Here is a 21,590-nt window from a genome sequence, read left to right as displayed (position 1 = left end):
AATGAGATTAAAGAGTAAATATTTTAGCATCTCCAGCAAAGGAGACGTTAACATGATTTTTAAGTAAACTTGTATTACCGACATTTTTAACAAATTTTTGACTTGATTTTTCTTTAAAAATTTTTTGAAGAAATTGTATCACTAGTTTGGTTTTTAAACTTCTATTACTGTAAATACTAAGTTCTTGGAAATAGTCTAAGACCTTAAGTTAGGGCTTTTAAGGAAGAATTTAAAATCCTTGATTGAACCAACAGTTTGTAGTACCTTCCAGTAAACTAGAAATGTACAGATAAGTAGTTTCTATTACCACAGCCATGGCTATTGACTGATTTACGTTGCAATGATAAAGACTTCTTCTAGGATGGAGTGAGTTAGTTTGACTTTTTGAGAATATCTGAGAATAATGAAACTGCATATTTTATGTGTGTGTGTATATATATATATACACACACACACACACACACACACACACATATATGTATGTATAAATTGGTTTCCCTCACTCAAGCAAATAATGGGAATAACCAGAATAATGGGAAATGTATGTATATTATATAAAAATGCATAATTGGAGGTTTGACAATGGTGTTGGACTTTGTGAGCTATTAAGCATATCTCTAGTGTTGAGGGGTATCAAAAGAATATCCGTCTCACCCTTGATGGCTCTTTAGAGGCTAAGTGACACTTTGATGTTGTTTCTGTTTCCTAAATAAATGCTATCAGATGTTAGATCTATAGAAGAACACACTGAGCTGACAGACTCCTAGTCTGCAGGCCTTCTCTACACCCCCACCTTGGTACACAGGAAATAGGCAGTCTTTAACTTCAGTGAAAGAAAGGTCGGCTGTCTTCTGTATTCACTGACTGAAGTTGAATGTGTAGCTTCTGATTCTGTAATCAGTATGCAAAATATGTTCGTTTCACTGTGATCCTCAATGCATGTAGCCTTTAGGTTTCACAAATGACAAATTATGATACTTTAAATAATTTTCTCTTTTTGGTACTATGACAAGGTTTGACTTATAGTAGTCAAAAATTTTTATTATATTTTCTACATATTTTTCTTTTTAAAAATAGTATGTTTGACCATATTCTTGGCTATACTGCCTAAAATACAACCTTCAGCAAGTTAACAGCTTGGTGGCTTCTCAGACCCAAATTCATCAGGAAATTTAGATTTCTTGATATCCCTTGATATATGTTCGTGGGCTATGTAACAGTTCTAAACTTTGGCATTATAAATACATTCTAAATATTGATGGAACATATTCTTATTATTTGCTTCTTTATTTCTTAGAAAATAATAAGTAGTTAACGGTAGCAAGTGAAGTATTTTAAAGTTGTTATAGGTAGTCTTTCTCTGATGTGGAAAAAACTTTTTTACTATGTTGTTATAATGCTGAATTAAGAATGTATGGATTTCCTTATATCTTTTCAGTCTGAATGGTTTTTATCAGACAGAAAATTTTACTAATTTTAGTTTTCTCATTGAATATGCACTAAATCTTACAATTTTTTTTCTTTTCCCTGTTTCTCCTTTTTTTTTTTTCCTGCCTTACTATTCCTCCATTTTTCTCTTTACATCAGACAAGGCTTTCAGGCTCAAAATGACAAAATTAGAATTATTCCATCTTTCTCTGATGTTGACTATGAAGAGCAAGAATGTATATATGAGGAGGTAGAGGGGGAAATGTCTCAAGAGTTTCTAGAAGACAGTAACATAAACTTAAAGGAAGCAGAGGTAAAAGAAGTGAGAACTCTTTTGAAAACTGATAAATATTACAACCAACAAATACAACCAAAGTACAAGAATTCAAAAAAGGCACCATCTCAAAGCCAAGAGACAGAATTCTCTGCTGCCTTTAATTATGACCTTAAGTTTGAAACGCCTGCTTTCTCCAGATATCCTCAGAAATATGATACAATAGATAGGAGAAGGAAAAAAACACCCTTGTATAGTCATTTTGAAGACAGTGAAAGAAGACAATATGATGATAAATCAGGGACTAAGACTAACTTTAAAAGTATATATCCTAACACTGGAAATTGTGACTTTTGCCACATTGAAAAGAAGGAACAAAACTACACAGTTTTGCATCCCTACAAAAATGGATTTGTGGTTAAGAGTGGCAAGTGGGCCGCTAACTTAGAAAATCATGATTTTGATCTTCCTGGTTGTTTTAAGAACTATGAAAAGTCATCTGACTTAAACCAGCATGTTACTAATTTCACTCCATTAGATATTCTTGAAGATTCTACCAGCAGTACTTCTGATGAACTTCTGGGTTCTCCTGTTTCTGATAAGCAGGAAGGTTTACTCTCACCAACATGTCATCCATCCAATCTCCATCATATTGGAGGTTTTCCAGAAGAATATTATAGAGCAAATCCTTCATTCCCATCCCAAAGGATGAATTGTGATACAGACACACTTAGAGATCTGTCTGGGTGCCCCACGGAAGAGATGACCCTTTCCTGTGTTGAGGAACCCAAGGAGGACTATGTTGATACAATGGATGAGCTTCAGTGTTTGGTAGAAACAGTGTCAGAATATTTAGCAGAAAAGGAAGAGGAGATTAATAAATTTGGTTCCCTTTCAGAAACTAAAAAAACACTTAAACATAATAGTACTATTAATAATGCAGAAAAGAAAATGCCTGAGGATCAAATACCATCTTCAAACCTTGTCAAGAACGAGAAGGACAAGGCCATCTCTTTCCCTGAGCTGAATGGAGTTAAATGTGCTGTTGGATCTTTATTTAGTTCACTCTCAGAAAAGGTGGGTTCAGGCACAAAGCATCTGACAACCTCTGTGGAAAAGCTGGTTCATTTAGTTCCAGAGAAAACAGAAACTCTCAATCAAACAGGGGTGAGTAATTCGCCATCTAGACCCAGAGCCAGGTCAGTATCAGAGAATGATCCTTCTGTACAATCTCCGTCTCCGATACCTTCTCAAACAGTTGACAATAAGGACTTTTGCAAAGTGGACAAAACTTTTGAAAGTGAGCACAAGAACAGTACAACTGGAAATCTAAACTTTCAGGATGCAACAGAAACTGGTGGAAGGGACTCGGCTCCACAGAGTCAGAGTTCTGTTATAAAGTCTGTTTTCAGCATGCTAAATCCATTAAAGCTTTTTTCGGAAAAGGATGAAACCAAAAACGATGATGACCAGAGCAAGTCAACAAGAAAGGAAAACTTTGTTGTATGTGATTTGGGGTCAAATCAAAGGGAAGATACCCTTGGCAATGACAGTAGCATTGTCACTTTAAATAGGAGTGATGGAGAAACTCCCCACCACCAAATGCCCGTAAGTGAGGATTTGTTGTCTTCTAACTCAGCCTTTGAACCTTCTAACTTAGCTCTTTCTGCAAGTAAGAAAGATGATGTTGCGAATCTATTGGAAAGAGAACCCTGTACAGATCTGTCTGTGTCACCAGAGCAACCAAAAATATGTGTCAAGGATACTTTGGAACATCCTTGTGTAGCTGGGAGTAGAACTGCAAATAAAGAGGCATCTTCAGAGCCATTAGAGGGAAAGAAAATTACTGGTGATGATTTCCTGGAGCCACTCAATAAATATTTTAACCAGTTTTTGCTCACTTCCCCTGAGACCTGTTCGAAGGAGACTTTGTCAGACTCTATGAAAATTCACCAGTTGGAAGAAGATGGATGGGAAAGGGACCCTAAGAAAGATGGATATTCCTTTTCCTTTAGTGGAAAATTACATATTCCATTTCTCAAAGTTCTTAGTCATTCTGAAAAGCAGCAGGATTTAAAAGAGAAAGGAAGCATGTTCCCTTTGTTTAAATTTTCTTTCACTGACAGCCATAAAACTGTCAATGACCAGAGTTTTCATGGCTCAGCAGTAACCACTGATGAGGAGGTCCAAAGAAACTGCCATGCAAATACCAAACTTAGTTCAATAAAATCTAATTCAGTTCCAGATATTAATAGTAATCTAAGGAAATTTGGTGATATAAAGACATCTAATGAGAGTGACCAAATAAATACTTCTGAAGATGCCACACTTACTAAAATAAAGTGTGATTTGGCTCCAAATATTAATAGTAATCTTGGGAAATTTGGGAGTATAGAGGAATTAAACTCAAGTGAGCACACAGCAGTAGAGAACTGTGAGAGAGATACCTTAAACATTCCTGGAGATGTGTCCAAAGAACATATACCTTCAGATTCTTTAGAAGAAAGTAAGGCTCTTACACAAGTGACATCCTTAACAGTGCCAGACTCTTCATTAGCATTTAGTTCTACCACTTCAAAACCCACCTCGGTTAATGAAACGAGTGATGACAAACTTGTAGACAAAGCTTCTGAGAAAAGAACCCAAGGAGGACTCTTTTCTAGCCTGTTTAACAGGTTTTCTTCTTTAGAAAACTTGTCTAATCAACAAGAATTAAATGTGAAAAAAGATGACTCTCCTCACAGGAATAATACCCCAAGCCTATTCTCTGGAATTTTTAACTTGATATCCGGTAGCAGTATGACTGATTCTAAACCAGATGCAGCAAAGTCCATGTCTTTAGGTGACCTAAAAGGTTTGAATGGAACTAAATGTTTATCCTCGGATGAGATCCCTGTTACTTCATGTGTGACTTCTGAAAACCAGAGGAATCGTGAAAAACAAGAAACTTCTGGCTTTATAAAAAGATGCTTGACTTTACCTAAAGAAGACATTCCATTATCTGATGCTGGGGTTGACAATCATTGCCCTCCTACGTGGAAAAACCAGCAAAGTGTAAAGAATTGCCCCTCTTCTGCCAACAGTGTACTTCACTGCACTCCAGTTGCACAGCAGGACCTATCAGAGAAATCTTTGCCTATGAGGCAAATACCACATCATGTTCTTGAGGCAAAACTACATGAAAATTCTAACAAGTCAACTTCACCTATACTAAATACTAATATTCTTAGTCATTCAAACCACTATCAGTCTTTTGAAGACATGGACAGTCCTTTCTCTTATGACTGGGATTCTGATATAAAAGATTTCTCAAAAAATTCCAGAAAAATTCAGCCAGTATATTATGTGTTGAATCAAAATACATTTCCATCAACCAATGTTTTCTTGTGGCCTGACTCAGAAAACTCAGCAATAAATTTTTGCCAAAAAGATCAAAATGCAAATATCTCGGAGGGGAGAACAAATCCAAACAGTGTCATTTGGTGTGACTTACCATATGAATCATTCAACCAGTTAGCATTTAATGAAGATTACTTATTAAGAGGTGATATGTGGGCAGCTAACTCATTATATGGAAGTTCTTGTTATTTTCCAATTAATGAGACTAAGAATTCACTAGAAGAATTACCCATTGACTTAAGTTGTTCTTCAGGTTATGAGAAGAGTACACGCCCCATAGTTGATCTAGATTCATCAAGAATGGATGAAAACTTTATTTTTTCAAGTGTTGGTTATGAATATCAGGAGTGGTTGTCATGTCTTGAAAATGGAATGTGGTGGCCATCAGAGGATGGTGATTATGGATATTTTATGTTCCATGATGGCCAATATATCTACTTTTTCCTTACTGATTCTACTGGGCAGTATGCATATTTATTTATACCTGATTTTTCTTATGAAGAGTATTTGAATTGTGACCTACAAAATGTGACAAATGATCTGTCAAGTATTATGTTGGATGATTGTACTGTTTCTGCTTACAGTTTTAAAGTACTTGACAAGGAAGATGAATTACTGTGGTATGTTGAAGAGGAACCAAATGATGACCCACTTGATTTATCTGTAGTTTTGCCAAGAAGTGAGGGACCAGTGTATCTAAACTTAGGAACCTTTTCACAAGTACTTGAGTCAGATTATGACCAAAGGAATCAACTATTAGATTTTTCAGGCTATAATCCTCAAAAGTCTGAAGGAAATTTTGTAGCTTTTAAAGAAAGGCCATGTGGTTCTGAAGACTTTGAATGTATATTGGATCTCAGAAATCAGCCCCAAACTATTGGTAATCATGTCTTAAATAAAAATGAAATTATAAAGGGAGATAAACATCAGCCTCTCTCTAAGGATTCATCAGTTAACCTTTCCAGTTTCCACTGGATCCAGTCTTCTTCTGAAGAAGCTTCCTCTTCAGAAGATAAGACTAACACATTTCCTGAAAATAAGACTAACATCCCACAGCAAACAGAAGAGATGTCATCATTGAACAAAGTGACTTCGTTATTTTCTGCTTTGGGTGCTTCAATTGGAAATACTTTGAATTTTGATAAGAGTGAAGCCTTAAAGTCATCAGCCACAGAGAAAAGAGATCAGCAGTCAAACTTAGCAGAGGTAACAAATGATAGTCTTCAGTTATTAATCTCAAGTAAGCAACTAGAGAGTAACTCTCAAAATGAGAAAGAAAGTCTTCTCAAGAAGGATTCAGAGAGACAAATAGTATCCAGTGTTCAGCAACTAGAATTTACTAAAAATATGAAGAAAGAATCCCCTTTAAATAAAAGCATGCCTGTGAAAAAGCAAAGTTTGTTAAAACCTGTTTTTCAGGTAAGCCAAGCAACTCCTGAGGATAATTCAGATATAGAAGATGACAAGATGATTACAACTGACTCTGTTTCAGTTTCCTGTGTATCACAGTTTAGTAGGGATGAACACAAGAACTATAAGCCTCCCCAGGACCAATCTTCCAAAGAGTCTGAGAGAACTTTATTTAAAAGCGCGCTGAAACTCTTTGGCCGGGAAGAAGACCCTTCAGTAAGTGCAACAGCAAATGAGAAGCAGTCATCTGGATTTCTGAACCTGTTTAAAACCCAAGTAAATAAAGAAGGATCACCAAGTTTAGAAAAGAATAATGATAAAAATAGAAAGATATCATCTCAGGAAAAGAATGAATCTCCTGGTGTTTCAAATTTTTTTGGTACTCTAGGGGATTTCTTTAAAAGCAGTGTGTCTCCTATACAAACAATGGAAAATGTGGCTGTTTCTTCAGTGACTAATATGGAAGAGGTCAAGTCTAGTCCTAATGCCACACATCTAGCTAGACAGGATGTTGGGAACTTTCCTGTTGCACCAGTTTCCTCTAAAGGGAAAGTTCGAGTTAGAGGTCTGAACAAGCAGACTACCATTGATGACAGTGAGCTAAAGGAACCAGCAATTAAGGAGATCAAGGGTGATCATTTGACTGAAGAAGAGGTACCCTCCAGAGACCACCTAACCTACAAGTCACCAAATTCATCTTTCTCAACAGGTTTCAAAGACTGTTCCAAAGATTCTTCAGTAGAAGCCAGTGGTATGTCTATAGTGACAGAAGTCCCAAGAAGTGATAAAATATCTTTAGATATTCCGAGCAGAAGAAATTCAAATGAACAAGATCATTTTTCTGACAAAGACCACAGTTTTTCAACTGCCACATCTCCCTCCCAACCAGAATTGCCAACAAGAAAAAATATATTTTCTTTCCTGACTGGATCTGAAAAATCTGGGAACAGAGCCTCTGCTGCTCTACCCAGAACCAAATCTCAAGCAGAAGGGCTATTCACACTTCCTTTCTTTTTCCCCACTGCTAACTCAGGCAGCAAGAAGGATGCCTCTCCTAAAAGCTCTTTCAGTTTCTTCAGCTTGTCTTTTTTGGATGAAAAGCAGCAGAGTCCTGGGAAAAAACAGAGCCTTTCAACTACTGCTCCAGTGACTTCCCAGCCCTGTAAGAAGCCAAGTGTTTTTGTGGACATGAGTGGTACAATAACTAAAGAAGGTTCTAATGGCAATGGAGATAGCATGGTCCAGGAAGTAGTTCATGAACAGCAAATGGCTTCTTGTGTTTCCATTAGCAACACCACTGAGATTATCTCCCTTGCAGATGAGCTCAATGTAGAGGAGAATGATCCAGGAAAACTAGGTTCCAGTAATGGACCAAGGACATCTTCAGATTTCCAGATAAATCAGTCACAAAAAGACATTGTTCCTCATTCACCAGGATTTCAGGCACAGACTGAAACACTGCTCATTGGTCCAGAGACCCTTGAGATATCTACCCACGAAGAAGCTTTTATACAAGAAGCATCCATGAATGACTCACTGCCCAGTTCTTTTTCCCATGATAGCCATTTGGTTGAAAAGCTCAACAATTTAAACACTTGTACTAACTCCCACCAAAATGAAAAATTTACTAGTGATCCATTGAATTTGCCATTAGAAAAGGCCCCTGATGAGGTCTTAACAAAGATCCTGGAGCCAACTTCCTCTGTGGAGCCAGGAGATATATGGCACCTCCAGAGTCAAGGTGAGGATAAAGAGGAAGACAAATCAGTGTTGGACTCTTCAGTAGAAATGCTTTCGGGGTTTGTGACCAAAGTGAAATCTTTCTCTGGGTCCTTAATTGAACCTCCCAAAACATTCTCCGGACTTTTCTCTTCTCCTAAACCTCCAAAGAAAAATTCTTTTTTCTCTCTTTCTTCTGGTACATCATCTCAGCCTCTCAAAGGTGAGTTATTTGGAATTTTTAAAAGTCCCAAACCAGAGACATGCAAACAAGAATCATCTGTTCCAGCTACTGCATTGCTTCAAAATGGTAGTCTCAGAGATACTGTAGGGTCAGTACCTCCAGAAAATTTGTGTAAAGAAGTTACCTTGGGAGCACTCAATTCAGAATCTATGGTCAGTGACTGTGGAATGACTGTGGTTAGTGCAGAGTCAGACTTGGAGACCTTGACAGATGATCCTAAACTAACAACTGAAATGGAAAACAAGAATATTCCAGACAATATTCCAGAACCCCAACATTCTGAAATAATTGAGGGTGCATCTTCTGTCTCAGGGGATGATACTGGGCAAGGAGTATTGTCTCTGAGCGATGAAGGAGACATGGGGATGCTGCAGGCTACAGACACAGAGGCATCATTGGAAGCAGAGGATATCCCATTGCCAATACAGTTGCATCCAGATCCTACCTGGATTGCCAAAGAGCTTCCTCCTCCAGTTCAGCCACCTCTTCCTCTTGAGCCAGAGTCAGATATGCAATCCATCTCTGCAAACCAAGACTTCTTAGAGCTACAGGCAGCCAGTTCACTAGAAACAGCGCTGTTCAGTGAGGCAAGTGTCAGCCAGAGTGCCACACTGGAAACCCAAGGGTACATTTCTCACCCTCCACTGGAGGAACCTGTGCTTTGTGCCAAAGAACATTGTGAGATACTTGATACCCAGAAAGACTCACCTGCAGTCCCCCAGGAAGCGGAGCAGCCAATCCCAAACATGACCAGTTGGCCAAAGCTCCATTTCCCATCTTCTGCTGCTGACTACGGGAAATCACTGAGCTCCTTCTTTTCCTCTCCCTCCTCCACTGGCAGTAGAGCAGCAGAGACTGGTTTAATGTCCAGTTTTAAGAAGCTGTCAACTCTTTTTGAGGGAGGTAGTGAGGGGAAGGGGAGTAGTGTAGTAGCAAGCGATTCAAAACTAAGGTTTGGAAAGAAGCTGGATCTTTCATTTCCATGGCTGAAAGAGAACAAAGGGGACTCTGAACAAATGCCTGCAGAATCCTCCTCTCCAGCTTTGGTTATAAGCAGTGATCAGGACCTTAAATCTGGTGAGACTGACAAAACTTTGGAGTCTTCTCAAAGGTCTGGGGCCTTTGCTGAGCCAGCTAAGGTCTTGACTCAGCCCTCTGGGACCTCTGAGCAGCTGGAGGCCGGGCCAAGTATATGTACTCAGGAGCTCTCAAGGCCTGGAGAAGTGAAAAACCAGCAAGAAATCCCAGCATCTGGAGAAGACAAGGATACCAAAGATATCTGTCCTTCAGAGAGTCATGAGGAAGAACACTGCACTGTCTCTGAGCTACTTCAACCAGAAACACATGAAGAGGAGGCAGAGCCTGCTAGCACTAGCTGTGTTTCAAATGTACAGCAGCCAGTTACTCTGCTGGACATCAAGGAACCAAAGACCAGCAAAAGGCCTGTTCTCAACTAAAGCATCATAAATGATTTTAAGGAATTGACCATTTATGATGCAATGACTTAGTGGTAGCTTAACCATAGCCTGCTTTTTATCCTCCTTGTGTCTTTCCCAGCACCTGAGCTTCATGTTAGGCATTAAGCAACAAGAAATAATATGTGGATATTGTCATCTCTTCTCTCTACCAAATATAATTCACTTATTGGAACAATGCGCTTCCTGGTTAAAGGAAAGGCTAAATTCTGGGATTTACTTACTCTGGCTTGCTCTGCCTTGAATAATGTAGAAGGGAGAAGGGAGGGCAAGAAGAGGCAGCAAGTCATTGAGTGGCATATATTATTAATAATTACAGCCATGTGATAGGCTTGAATGCTTCCTTGGGCTTTGAACACCTATATCTATAATAGCTGGGAGAGATCTACTTTGCTTTGCTTTTCCAAGTCTTCTAAGATGCTTTCTCCAGTGGCAGTGAAATTACTAAGTAGAATATAAAATGCAAAGGATGGCTTGGATTAATCTATACTGTATATCCTATTCCATATGGATTTGCATAGCTTCTTCCAGTTTCTGAGTTTTATCATCCGTGAGACTGGTGTTTCTTAGGTGTTTTTGGTAGAGTCTCCCAGGAGCTCAGGGCTATCATTTGCTGTGGAGCATTGTGCTCTATGGTGGAGCGTTGTACAGGGTCCACCTGCAAAGCGTACTATTATTTCCCCTAAGAAGATGTACCATACAGGACAGTTTAAGAGTGCTGCCTTGAGCACTGGCCCAAAACAGTCCAAAGAAGTTGGTCAAACACTTTGGAGATTGTGTGTTAGCAACTACTCAGCACAGTGGCCTGGTACCTCTCCTACTGCTATGGGATGAAAAATCAGAAATCAGCCTGGAAACACCAGATAATTGGGAGGAACCGGAGGGAAAATAACACTGGAGAACAATAAACATTAGCCCTTAGTTAAAGCTTGACTCTTTGGCAAGGGAATTCCTTGTCTATTGTCCCCACAGAATTAAAATGAAGGGCCCCTGACTTGGGATGGAACTATCCAAATGGGGCTAGGATAGGTCATGTAGATCATCCCCAAGTCCCTCTATTTTGAATAGGACTGAGTCTTTAAAATTTAGTATATGGCTCAAGGGAGTAACTTATGAATGCTATTCTTCCTGTACAGTCACGATTCACTGCCATTTTCTCTATGCCTCTTATACCAGGAGAACAAATTTCCTTTCCAGGTATGGGAATTCAGGTGGTTGAGAGAGGGGATTGTGCTGGTCTCTCTTCAGGAACAAAAATGCATTAATGTGGCCCTGACTCAGATCTTGGAGTTGGACTGTGTCCATTTTGTCCAAAACTGAGCCATGACCTGAGAGGATCTCAGTTATAGATGGCTCTGGGATACTTCCTATGCTGCCAGGGATACCACGGTAACATTCATGTCAATGAGACCATTCTCCCTGAGGAATTTCTTTGTCCTAGCCTCTATTTGGCTTCCATTACCTTGTGCAGGTGGTTGAGGGACAATTGAAGGAACATATTCACTTTCCTTTGCACATTCTGAGGAACAGACCTTTATATTTCCAATTGGAGAGGAAGAAAAGAGTTCTCAATTTAATAGGTAACAGAAAAAGGGAGTAGAGTTCATCTATCCATTTTACTTTGTGAAAATTAGAAAACTTTGATTACAGCCACTGGACAGGTTGTTTTTAAGAAGTTCGAGCAGAGAATTTTAGGCATAAACAGACTATTTGAATAATTCTTAATGCTTACAAAATAGCAGATTAAGATAAAAAATTCTTCAAAGTCAGTTGCAGGGTTGGGGCTAAGTGCTATTGGAGAACCCAGCATGCTGTGTTGTTTTTCCTTGTTGTGATTTTGCTGAATAGAGCCTAGTTCTTCTAGAATGTGAACTTTGCTCCTCTCTTCCCAGGAACCTCCTGTTTGTGATCCTTGCCACTAATAGAATCATTATTTCCTGGATTCATTCATTATTTTGTTCCAGTGTTTAGTTTGTATTTATTTACTAATCTGTCCTCCTCTCATTCTCACAGCCCCACCAGCAGTAGTAGGTATGGCTCCTCCTGTAACGTGAGTCAAGGAAGCTCTCAGTTAAGTGAACTGGACCAGTGTCATGAACAAGATGATGACCGTCGGGAGAGGGACTCCATTCATTCCTGCCACAGCTCCAGCAGCCTCTCCAGGGATGGCCAAGTGGGTTTTGGAGAACAAGAGAAAGCCTTGGAGGTGACAGGTGAAGAGGAGAAGAGGGGAGTGTGTGAACCCAAGGAAATGAAAGAAGATGCCATAGCCCATCCGCCCCCAGATATGGTGCTACACAAAGACCTTGTCCGAAGCCCCCAGGAGAGGTAGGTCATGGCTACCTTGAGGAGCTCATATGGTTTCCTCAGTACCTGCCCTATGGTACTGGTGACAGAATGCAATTGCTCTGTTTGTTTCCCTGCAGCTGGGTATGGTTGTGATCAGGATACTGAGGCTTATCTCTGCACTGCTTCCATTGTTTTCTGGTGTAATTACCAAAGTATTTCAAGGAACTCTGAAGAACATTGTAGCTGCAGTGTACCAGGCCTTCTAGAGTCTGTAGTTCTTGGCTTACTAGTTGACCCCATGTATGACAACCTCTGAGTCTGGAACTGACCTGAGCCCTGAAGATTATTTCATTCAGAGGAGCTGCTTCAAATAAAACAGGCTTCCTAGCCTATTAATGTTTAAATTTTTTTGGTGAACATTGTTTTTCTTTTTTTTTTTTTCTCTTGACTAATCTGGGAGGCAGTTAAAGAACTGATCTAGAAGCCAGATCTAAATCACCTTTCTGTCTCCCTGGGGCCTAGCAGTACATCTGGCAGTTGGTACCCAGAAGAAGGAAAATTTTAAACTTGTCCTTTTAACAGTCACATAATGAAGCTTAGTACTGAGTTTGAGTATTGTTATTGTTGAGCTAAATTGGTCAGTAAGTTGCTGATAGGTTGGGACAAAGCAGGGTTTCTCAGTCTTGGCACTATTAACGTTTTTAGCCAGATAATTCTTTCTTCGTTTTTTTGTTTTGTTTTGTTTTTGATATTTTAGCTACATTGTGCAGCATGTGGTGTGGTTCCCTAACCAGGGGTTGAATTCAGGCCTCCACAGTGAAAGCACCGAGTCTTAACCACTAGGCCATCAGGGGACTCCCCGAGCCAGATTATCGTTTGTTATGGGGAGCTATTGTACGCCTTGTAGAATGTTTAGTGGCATCCCTGGCCTCTGCACACTACATGTCTGCACACTACATGTTTTCACACCAGCAGCTCTTGGTGTGAAAACCAGACATGTCTCCAGATATTATTGCCAGAGTTCTCCTGAGGGGCAAAACTGTCCTTAGTTGAAAACCACTGGAGTAGAGTGACAAGAGCTAGGTGTGACTTAAAATCTCAAATTTTAAGGTCATGGGAAGATCAGAGCACTGAACACTGATTATATGGTAAAAGTTAGAAAACAGTTGATGCCTCTACTGTACCACTCGAAGGTAGAAAATTATTTTCTGTTTGTTTTCCTGATTTTTAGTTGTCTCTGGTGGCTCATCTAGTAGACAAGACATCAGAGAGACTGAGTTCTGGACCAGCTTTTTTTTTTAACTTGACTGACAACTCACTGAAAGATAGCTCTTTGTAGACTTTGGACTTTAAAGATGTTATTGTCTGTGTAGAGTTCTTGGTCAAGCAGCAGAAGTGCCCGTCCTTCTCTCATGGCTTTGTCATCCCAGATCCTAGCTGTGCAAGTGACATCCAGGCTGGTTTCAGAAGTGCCCACAGATGTTTTAAAACAACTGATGCAGTTAAGTGGCATCAGTGCCTAGCATATATTTTGTGTGTCTGTATGGTGGTTTCTTGTTTACTGCCTTGGCGATAGATGCCAGTGAGCGAGGGGAGAAGCATCATCACCAAGAATGAACCACTATTCCACAGGTAAAACCTAGATGATTATTTGTTTAATATAGGCTAGTGTTTCTGCCTCGGAGCTCCTTTGTTATGTGTGTTGTTCCTTGCACTTAGGATGTTCCTGAGGCAGCTCAAGGAATAAGATCACAGCAGGAGGAGGGCTCTGCCTTTTTTCTTAGTGCTTTGATGTAGACTAGGAATTGATAAGCCTTCCAAAACACTTAGTGGAGTAGAAAGGGTTTGCAGAAACACAGTTCTGCCCCCAGGATGCTATGTAGAGCCCCCAAGGGAGAGTGGCCATCCTGAGAGGCGGGAAAGAGGTCTACTCCACGCCCCTCTGCACCGTTTCCTTGTTAGCCACTGGCTTAGGGCCCTTGTCACTGCTTTTGGTATCCTGACCCCTAACTGTTCCAGTGAGCTGCCTCATCAGGTGAGTGGAAAAAGGGAAAGAAAGAGAGGGAACAGATGAAAAGCTAAAAGCAATTGTCATTTTAGAGAAGAATTTTTTTCATGTTGGATGTTCAGGATATGCTGTTTTAGTGGCTTGAATCACTAGACAAGTACAGGCATGAATGCAGACCTTTTAATTTTAGGTATTTGGCAGTTTGACTTGAGCACTGTCATCCTGTGACCTGGGCTTATTTTTAACGAACATTCTTTTCTCTGTTACAAGTTTTCCTGAGGAGACTGCATCTTCGCCATTTACCCAAGCCAGAGCGCACTGGATCCGAGCAGTTACCAAGGTTCGACTCCAGCTGCAGGAGGTAGGAAGTCTGTTGTTCCGGTTCTAGCTGGGACAGTTTTTGCTTTGAAATTGGGAGACATATGGTGCTGAAGAAGCAGCCAGTGATTAGTCATATTATAGTGTGCCTCTGGGAATGCATGACAAGTAAGCTAGAGCCTTAAGAGATGGGGAGGTAGCTGTTGACTTCCTTCTACCCTAAATAATGGAACTCAAATAGACCTGGTGGGTCTGTTATTAAATGCTGTTTTGGTACTACTATCACCGGAGAGGCTATTTTGAGTTTAGGATAGGAGACTGTTTCAGGGCCTGTTAGGGTTAGTTGTTATTTCCTTTGGCCAGCCAGTTCAAGTGCCACTGGCTGACTTTTACAGGGTTGGAAATTTTACTCAGAAATTTCTGTGGGCTCCCCTCATTTAAGGTCTAAAACATCAACACATTAATATCTAATGTAAAAAAATAAAAATAGAAATATTTTTCATTTTCAATGTTCCAAGTTTGGAGTATCTTTATTTGTGTTTCAGTAGTCAGTCTTCAGGCAGAAAGGTGGTTTTTAAATGATGACAAGTGGCTGTCAGTACTATATACCTGGCAGCTGTTAAAAATGAAAGCATGCTTACCTGTGTAAACACACTTTAAAAGTAATTTATTTTGAAATAACCTAAAACTTAAGAGAAAAGTTGACAAACGGTAGTGTAAAGAACTCCCATATCCTGCTCACCAAAGTGCCCCAGTTATTGACATTTTGTATTATTTTTGCTTTATCACCCTGCATCCATAATGATTAATCTTTTGCTGAACCATTTGAGAGAAAGGGAGAGGCATGATGTTTTCCTTTTTGTATTTTACAAAAAGGCAAGGCTGCTCTCCACTGTAACCAAGAAATCCACAATGACAACACTGTCATCAAAACCCCATGCAAATTTTGCTAACTGTCCCAACAATGTCTCTTCTCTGGTCCAGGATACAACTCAGGCTAACATGTTGCATTTAGTAATCTTGTCTCTTAATCTCCTTTAATCTGAAACAGTTCCTCTTGTTTTTGAAGGATACTATAGGCCTTTCACTTTGTTTTCTTCACTTTGGGTCTGTCTAGTGTTTCCTCATGTCCAGACTCAGGCCATACTTCCTTGGCAGGGATTACACAAAAATGGTATATTGGACTCTTTTTAGTGAATTGCATCAGAAAGTACATGTTGTCAGCCTGTCCTACCCCTTGTAATGTTGACCTTAATCACCTAGTTAAGGCTGTATCAATTAGATTTCTCCACTGTTGGGCACCATTTTTTCTTGGCAATTCCTAAGTGTTTTGTGGTTCCGTACTCTGAGACGATGCCAGTATCTCGTTCTCATCAAATCTCCATGTACAGGCTAAGGATCCATGTATGATTCCTGTCTGAATCTACCACCACAAACGCTGGTTGCCAAATGGTAACTTTCTATTTCCATTATCCTTTCTACATTCGTTAGTTGGCATACTACTATAAGGAAGAGATTTCTCTTTTTTTTCCATCAGTTTTTTATTACTAATTTTTCAAAAGTAAGGGTCTTATAATTATAATAAAGGAAAATAAATAACCTCCATGTAGAAGAAGAGTTCTGAATGAGAAAAACAAGAATGTATTGGAGCGGTTTGTTAAGGCCTTTTAAGAGGCAATTCAGAGTCTCTCAAGAATAGCTAAAGCAGTTGCCAAAGCTTGGAATCATCTAGAGAAAAGCATGGTTTATTTAAGAGTAACCAAGAATGACTGCAATTTAATGAATATTGAAACAGTAGTAAATATATTCTTAACACAGGTCATGTAACTGAAAGCTGATTAGATGTGGCCAAGAGGAGGAAGGGAAGCCAGAGTTTAAAGAAGGATCTGATAACAGCTGAAGATAGAGGCAGAAGTACACCATTTATACTTAAGATGAGATTTATTGGCAGATTGATTGAGGTTGTGAAACAGTAAGAAGTTAAGTATGGCACCAGGGACTTTGTTTCTGAGTAATTGGAAGTTCCACCTATCTGCCCTAAGATAATAATTTTTTGTTAGTTTCTTATTATTATAGAATTTCCCTATGCCGGTGTAAGTATTAATTATATTCTAATCCCCCGTTTTTTCTTTACCAAAAAAAAAAATGGTATATTATACACACAGGGAATATCTTGTTTTTTCACTTGGAGATTCTTCCATATTAGCTCTAGGAGAACTTTTTTCTTTTTAAGTGGTTGCATAATATTTCATTGTATGAATGAACTACAGTATTTACAGTATTTTATTTGTCTTCTGTTGATGTTCATTTGGTTCTTTTGGGCCATTTGCTGTAACAAACCATATTGCAAATGATTACCTTTTACATACATCATTTTTTGTGTGTTCAAATATATTTGAGGGGATATGTGTTTATAATTTCAATAAATATTGCTCTCCATTTATCAGTGTCTTAAAACAACAAAGGTTTATTTTGCTCATGCTTCTTATCATCCTGTATGTTGAGAAGTTCTACTTTGTTATCTTCTGTGCAATCCAGGGTAAGTGATCAGCCAGCTTCTAGAACATTGCCGATATTGGTGGTGGAGGGAAAGAAAAGATAACAAATGAAAGAGAACATAGCAGATTACTCTTTGGCCCAGAAGATACAGCATGTCACTTTTGCTTATATTTCTATGGCTTAACCAAATTATATAATCATATATAACTTCAAGCAAATGGTATACCTTGAAATAGATAGATTGGGATATTTGTGAAAAACTTTAATAACTATCCCAAAGTATATCTGCCTTCCACCAACTTAAACTCTTACTAGTAATGTCATGACATATTGGGAATAAAAAAACCAGATCCTTTGCAGAAAGAATTTGAATAGCAATGATATAGACTACATTCCTTTCCAGTGTTGCTTCTTTCCATACTCTGTTTAGTCAACATTTCCAATATATAAAATCTTTTGTTCAAAGTACTTACTGTTTCCATGCATGGAATAAATACTCTTTCTCCTTCTCTGTGTCTCTAACTATTCATCCACATCTTTTATATCCAGTCAGGTGTCATTTTTTGGGTAAAACTTCCAGACTCTGTGCATAGAGTAGACTCCCACCTGTATCTTTGGTTTCGCCTTTTGCAGTTTTGGTTACCTGTAGTTAGCCACAGTCCAAAAATAATAAATGGAAAGTTCCAGAAATAATAATAAAGTTTAAATTGAATGCTTTTCTGAGTAGTGTGATGAAATCTCATGCTGTCCCACTCCTTCTCATTCTGGATGTGAATCATCCCTTTGTTCAACATATCCCACCCATTAAACACTTAGTAGCCGTCTCAGCTCCAATTGACTGTCATGAGATGGCAGTCTTTGTCATCAGATAACCATTATTTTACTTAATAATGGCTCCAGAGTGCAAGAGTAGTGATGCTAGCAACTCATTATTTTTTTCACTTTTCTCTTTTATTTTTTTATTAGTTTTTTTATTAGAGTACAGTTGATTTGCAGTGTTGTATTAGTTTCTGCTGTGTAGCACAGTGAATCAGCCATACATGTACAATATACCTATTCTCTAGACTTCATTCCCATATGGGTCATTACAGAGCACCAAATAGAGTTCTATTAGTTATTCTTATATAAAAGTAGTGTGTGTGCATGTGTCTGGCAATTCATATATACCACTGAAAAGCAGTAAAGTGCTTCCTTTAAGAGAAATGGTTGAAAGTTCTTGATTTTTAAAAGGCAAGAGGGGTGGTTAAGAGTTTGGGATGGGCATATACACACTTCTATATTTAAAATGGATAATCAACAAGGACCTACTGTACAGCACATGGAGCTCTGCTCAATGTTCTGTGACAGCCTGGATGGAAGGGGAGTTTGGAGGAGAATGGATGCTTGTATATGTATGGCTGAGTCCCTTCACTGTTTTATCACCTGCAACTATCACAACAGTGTTAATTGGCAATACTCTAATACAAAAGAAAAAGTTTTTTAAAAAGTAAATTTAAAATAAGGAAAGAAAAAATGATACACTGAGGTGGCTAAGATCTATAGTTAGGATGAATCTTCTAACCATGAAATTGGTAAGAAGGAAAAAGAAATTCACGCTAGTTTTGCTGTCACACCTCAAACTGCAAAAGTTGTGGTCATAGTGTGTGATAAATGCTTAGTAAAATTAGAAAAAGCATTAGGTTTTTACAGTTTTAAAGAGAGCAAGAGAGACCACATTCACATAAATTTTATTACAGTATACAGTTGACCTTTGAACAATACGGATTTGAACTGCATGGGTCCATTTATATGTGGGTTTTTAAAAATAAACACTGTAGATCTATGCAATCTCTGATTGGTTGAATTTGCAGATGCACAACCTTGAATCCCAAAGGCCAACTATGGGACTTGAGCATCCTTGGATTTTGATATTCATGGCAGGTCCTGGAACCAATTTTCTGTGGATACTGAGAGATAACTATATTGTTATAATTGTTCTATCATTAATTATTACTGTTAATTTATATATACATACAGGCATCCACTGGGGTCTTGGAACATAGCCCCAGAATAAAGAGAGACTACCATACTTTGGCTAAATTTGCGTTTAATGGAGTTACTTGTTTACTGTTACATCTATCCTGTGTACTTGTAAGATCTTTGAATGCCAGGGCTATGCTTTTTATTGCTGCTGTTCTAGAGCTCAATATAGAACCTGGCAGAGTGTTTAGCCAGTCTTTTATGGATGCTTAAGTCATCAGAAAAGCCCATTAGCATTTCCACAGAAATCTCCCTGTACTTCTTTATCTTCTCGTAATTCTTTAAAAAGAAAGTTTCCCAAGGCCTAGCACCTAAAGCCAATAACAGCAAAATACTAACTATTGAAGTTAGCTATGTTATATAATTTATATATACATTAATATAAAGTTAACAGAGTTTATATTACTATGTGTGAATTTAGAATTTTTCTCCCTTAGGCATTGTCTTGTGAGCTTTATTCTGAGTTATTAAGTATTTTTCAAAAGCATGTTTTAATGATTATTGGTAGATTACAGTATTCCATCATGTAGATGTTCCTTAATAGTTCCTCTTATTTCTTTACTGTTATAAATAAAGCTATGATGAATATCATTATACATAAGTTTCTTTTCATTTCTGATTATTTAACTTAGCTTTCTGAAAGTAGTCAGATAAATTGCTGAGTTTAAAAGTGCATGCCTTTTAAAGGTTTATGATAAGCTTCTACCTGTGTTTTCAGAAAAGTTTTTCCAATTTATACTTTCAGTAATTGAATGTCTTGCACCAAGATTGAGTATTACTGTTTTAGAAATTTTTAGTCAATTTGGCAGAAGAAGAATGGTATCTCTTTGTTTTAATTGGCATTTTTGGATTACAGTGGCACCCCACTCCACTACTCCTGCCTGGAAAATCCCATGGTCGGAGGAGCCTGGTGGGCTACAGTCCACGGGGTCGCTAAGAGTCAGACACGACTGAGCGACTTCACTTTCACTTTTCATTTTCATGCATTGGAGAAGGAAATGGCAACCCACTCCAGTGTTCTTGCCTGGAGAACCCCAGGGACAGCAGAGCCTGGTGGGCTGCCGTCTGTGGGGTCGTACAGAGTTGGACACGACTGAAGCGACTTAGCAGCAGCAGCAGCATAGGTTTGTAGATCTTTTACACTTCTTTAGCTTATAGTGCATTCAATAGACTTTGAGAAAGTGCCATATGGACCTAGCTACCCTTATGCCATTCCTGTAAGACTGTCAGCAACTTAAGGGAAGAGGTCATATAGGTCATCTCTGTATCTGGGCTGGCTGAGTACCTGGCTATATGTACTTAATGAGTGTTTGACATTGCTAATGCTGTTGAGGCAGTAATGTTGGTAATGTGGGTGGAATGGATGTGATTCTGTACCTTATTTGGCTTAGCTGCAGAAAAATCTGGGGGAGGAGGTGAGACTTTTTAGCTCTAGAAACAGAGACTGCGGTGGCAGCAGGTGGGTGGGTGTTCCAGGTGGAAGGGACAGTGAAGGAGATGGCATGGAGGTAGGCCATGAGGAAGACTTGACAGAAGTTCTTAGGTTGCTAAAGAAAGCTGATGGAGGAGAGTCAGTGGCAGAGATGGAACTGAGCAAATAGATTAGAAGGCTCGTGTTTAAATGGGGCCATCACAAGAGGTCCAAGATTGTAGCTGGTTAGCTTGAGGGATGAATCAACATTTTCTCAAGAAAGATCATGAAGACAGAACAAACTGACTCTCTCCTGCAAAGTTCTCTTCTGACTGTGACTCTCCCCCCAGCAAAGAGACATGCACCTTGTGTGGCTGTTGAAGCCCCCCAAAATTAATTCCTCTTCAGAAAATAGTGAGGTTCAATGGAGGGCCTTTGAGGACCCCATGTCTTAGGCTTAGTTGCACAAGAGAAGCACTTTTTCTGTAATTTTAAACTCCAGGAATTTTGCTCTGGTCATGTCTGCCTATCTTAACTTTTATTACCTCAGCTTTTTGCCTTCATGGAGACCACAGTGATCCTTCCTTTTCCTCAAAATCTCTCAGCCTTCTCCCTAACGATTTCTATTGTAACACTGAAAAAAAAATAAAACAAAAAACTAAAGAATGACTTGAATAAGTAATAAATATAAAAATGTAAAGTTATATGAAAAAGATATGTATAAAGTAAAGTTTTCCTCCTGCTTCAGACTTCCAGGCCATCTCCCCCATCTCTTTGTTACCTGTGTCTTTTGAATCAGTCTGGAGGTAAACTGCATTTATAAGCATGTGTCTATGTGTATTGCATACATTGTCCTTCACTTTTTATTCATTTATTGTTGCATCTTGAAGATTTTTCCCTATCATAAAGAGCTACTGCATTTCAAAAATAGCTGCATAGTATTTTTTTTCTGTGGATGTATTACAATTTGTGTACTCTCTTCTCTATTGATGGATCTCAGTTAGATGGTTGTTTCTGATATTTTGCTACTTCCGCAATGTTCCAATACAAATCCTGTAGTAAACCCCAATACTTTTGGATCTCTCTTAACTACAGCT

The 21,590-nt window shown here is 38.8% G+C and overlaps 1 protein-coding gene across 2 annotated transcripts in view; it reads left to right on the top strand.

Moving 5' to 3' along the window:
• UNC13B (unc-13 homolog B) overlaps positions 1 to 21,590 on the top strand; it is a 211,927-nt gene that overhangs the window by 112,760 nt on the left and 77,577 nt on the right. For both annotated transcript variants that reach the window (XM_005900762.3, XM_070375689.1), the window contains exons 9-10: positions 11,963 to 12,277; positions 14,517 to 14,607. In XM_005900762.3, coding sequence (XP_005900824.1) covers positions 11,963 to 12,277; positions 14,517 to 14,607 — 406 coding nt within the window. The remainder of the gene's footprint in view (positions 1 to 11,962; positions 12,278 to 14,516; positions 14,608 to 21,590) is intronic.

Source organism: Bos mutus, chromosome 8 (assembly GCF_027580195.1).
Source record: "Bos mutus isolate GX-2022 chromosome 8, NWIPB_WYAK_1.1, whole genome shotgun sequence".
NCBI lineage: Eukaryota > Metazoa > Chordata > Mammalia > Artiodactyla > Bovidae > Bos > Bos mutus.
This window is presented reverse-complemented; position numbering and strand designations above follow the sequence as displayed.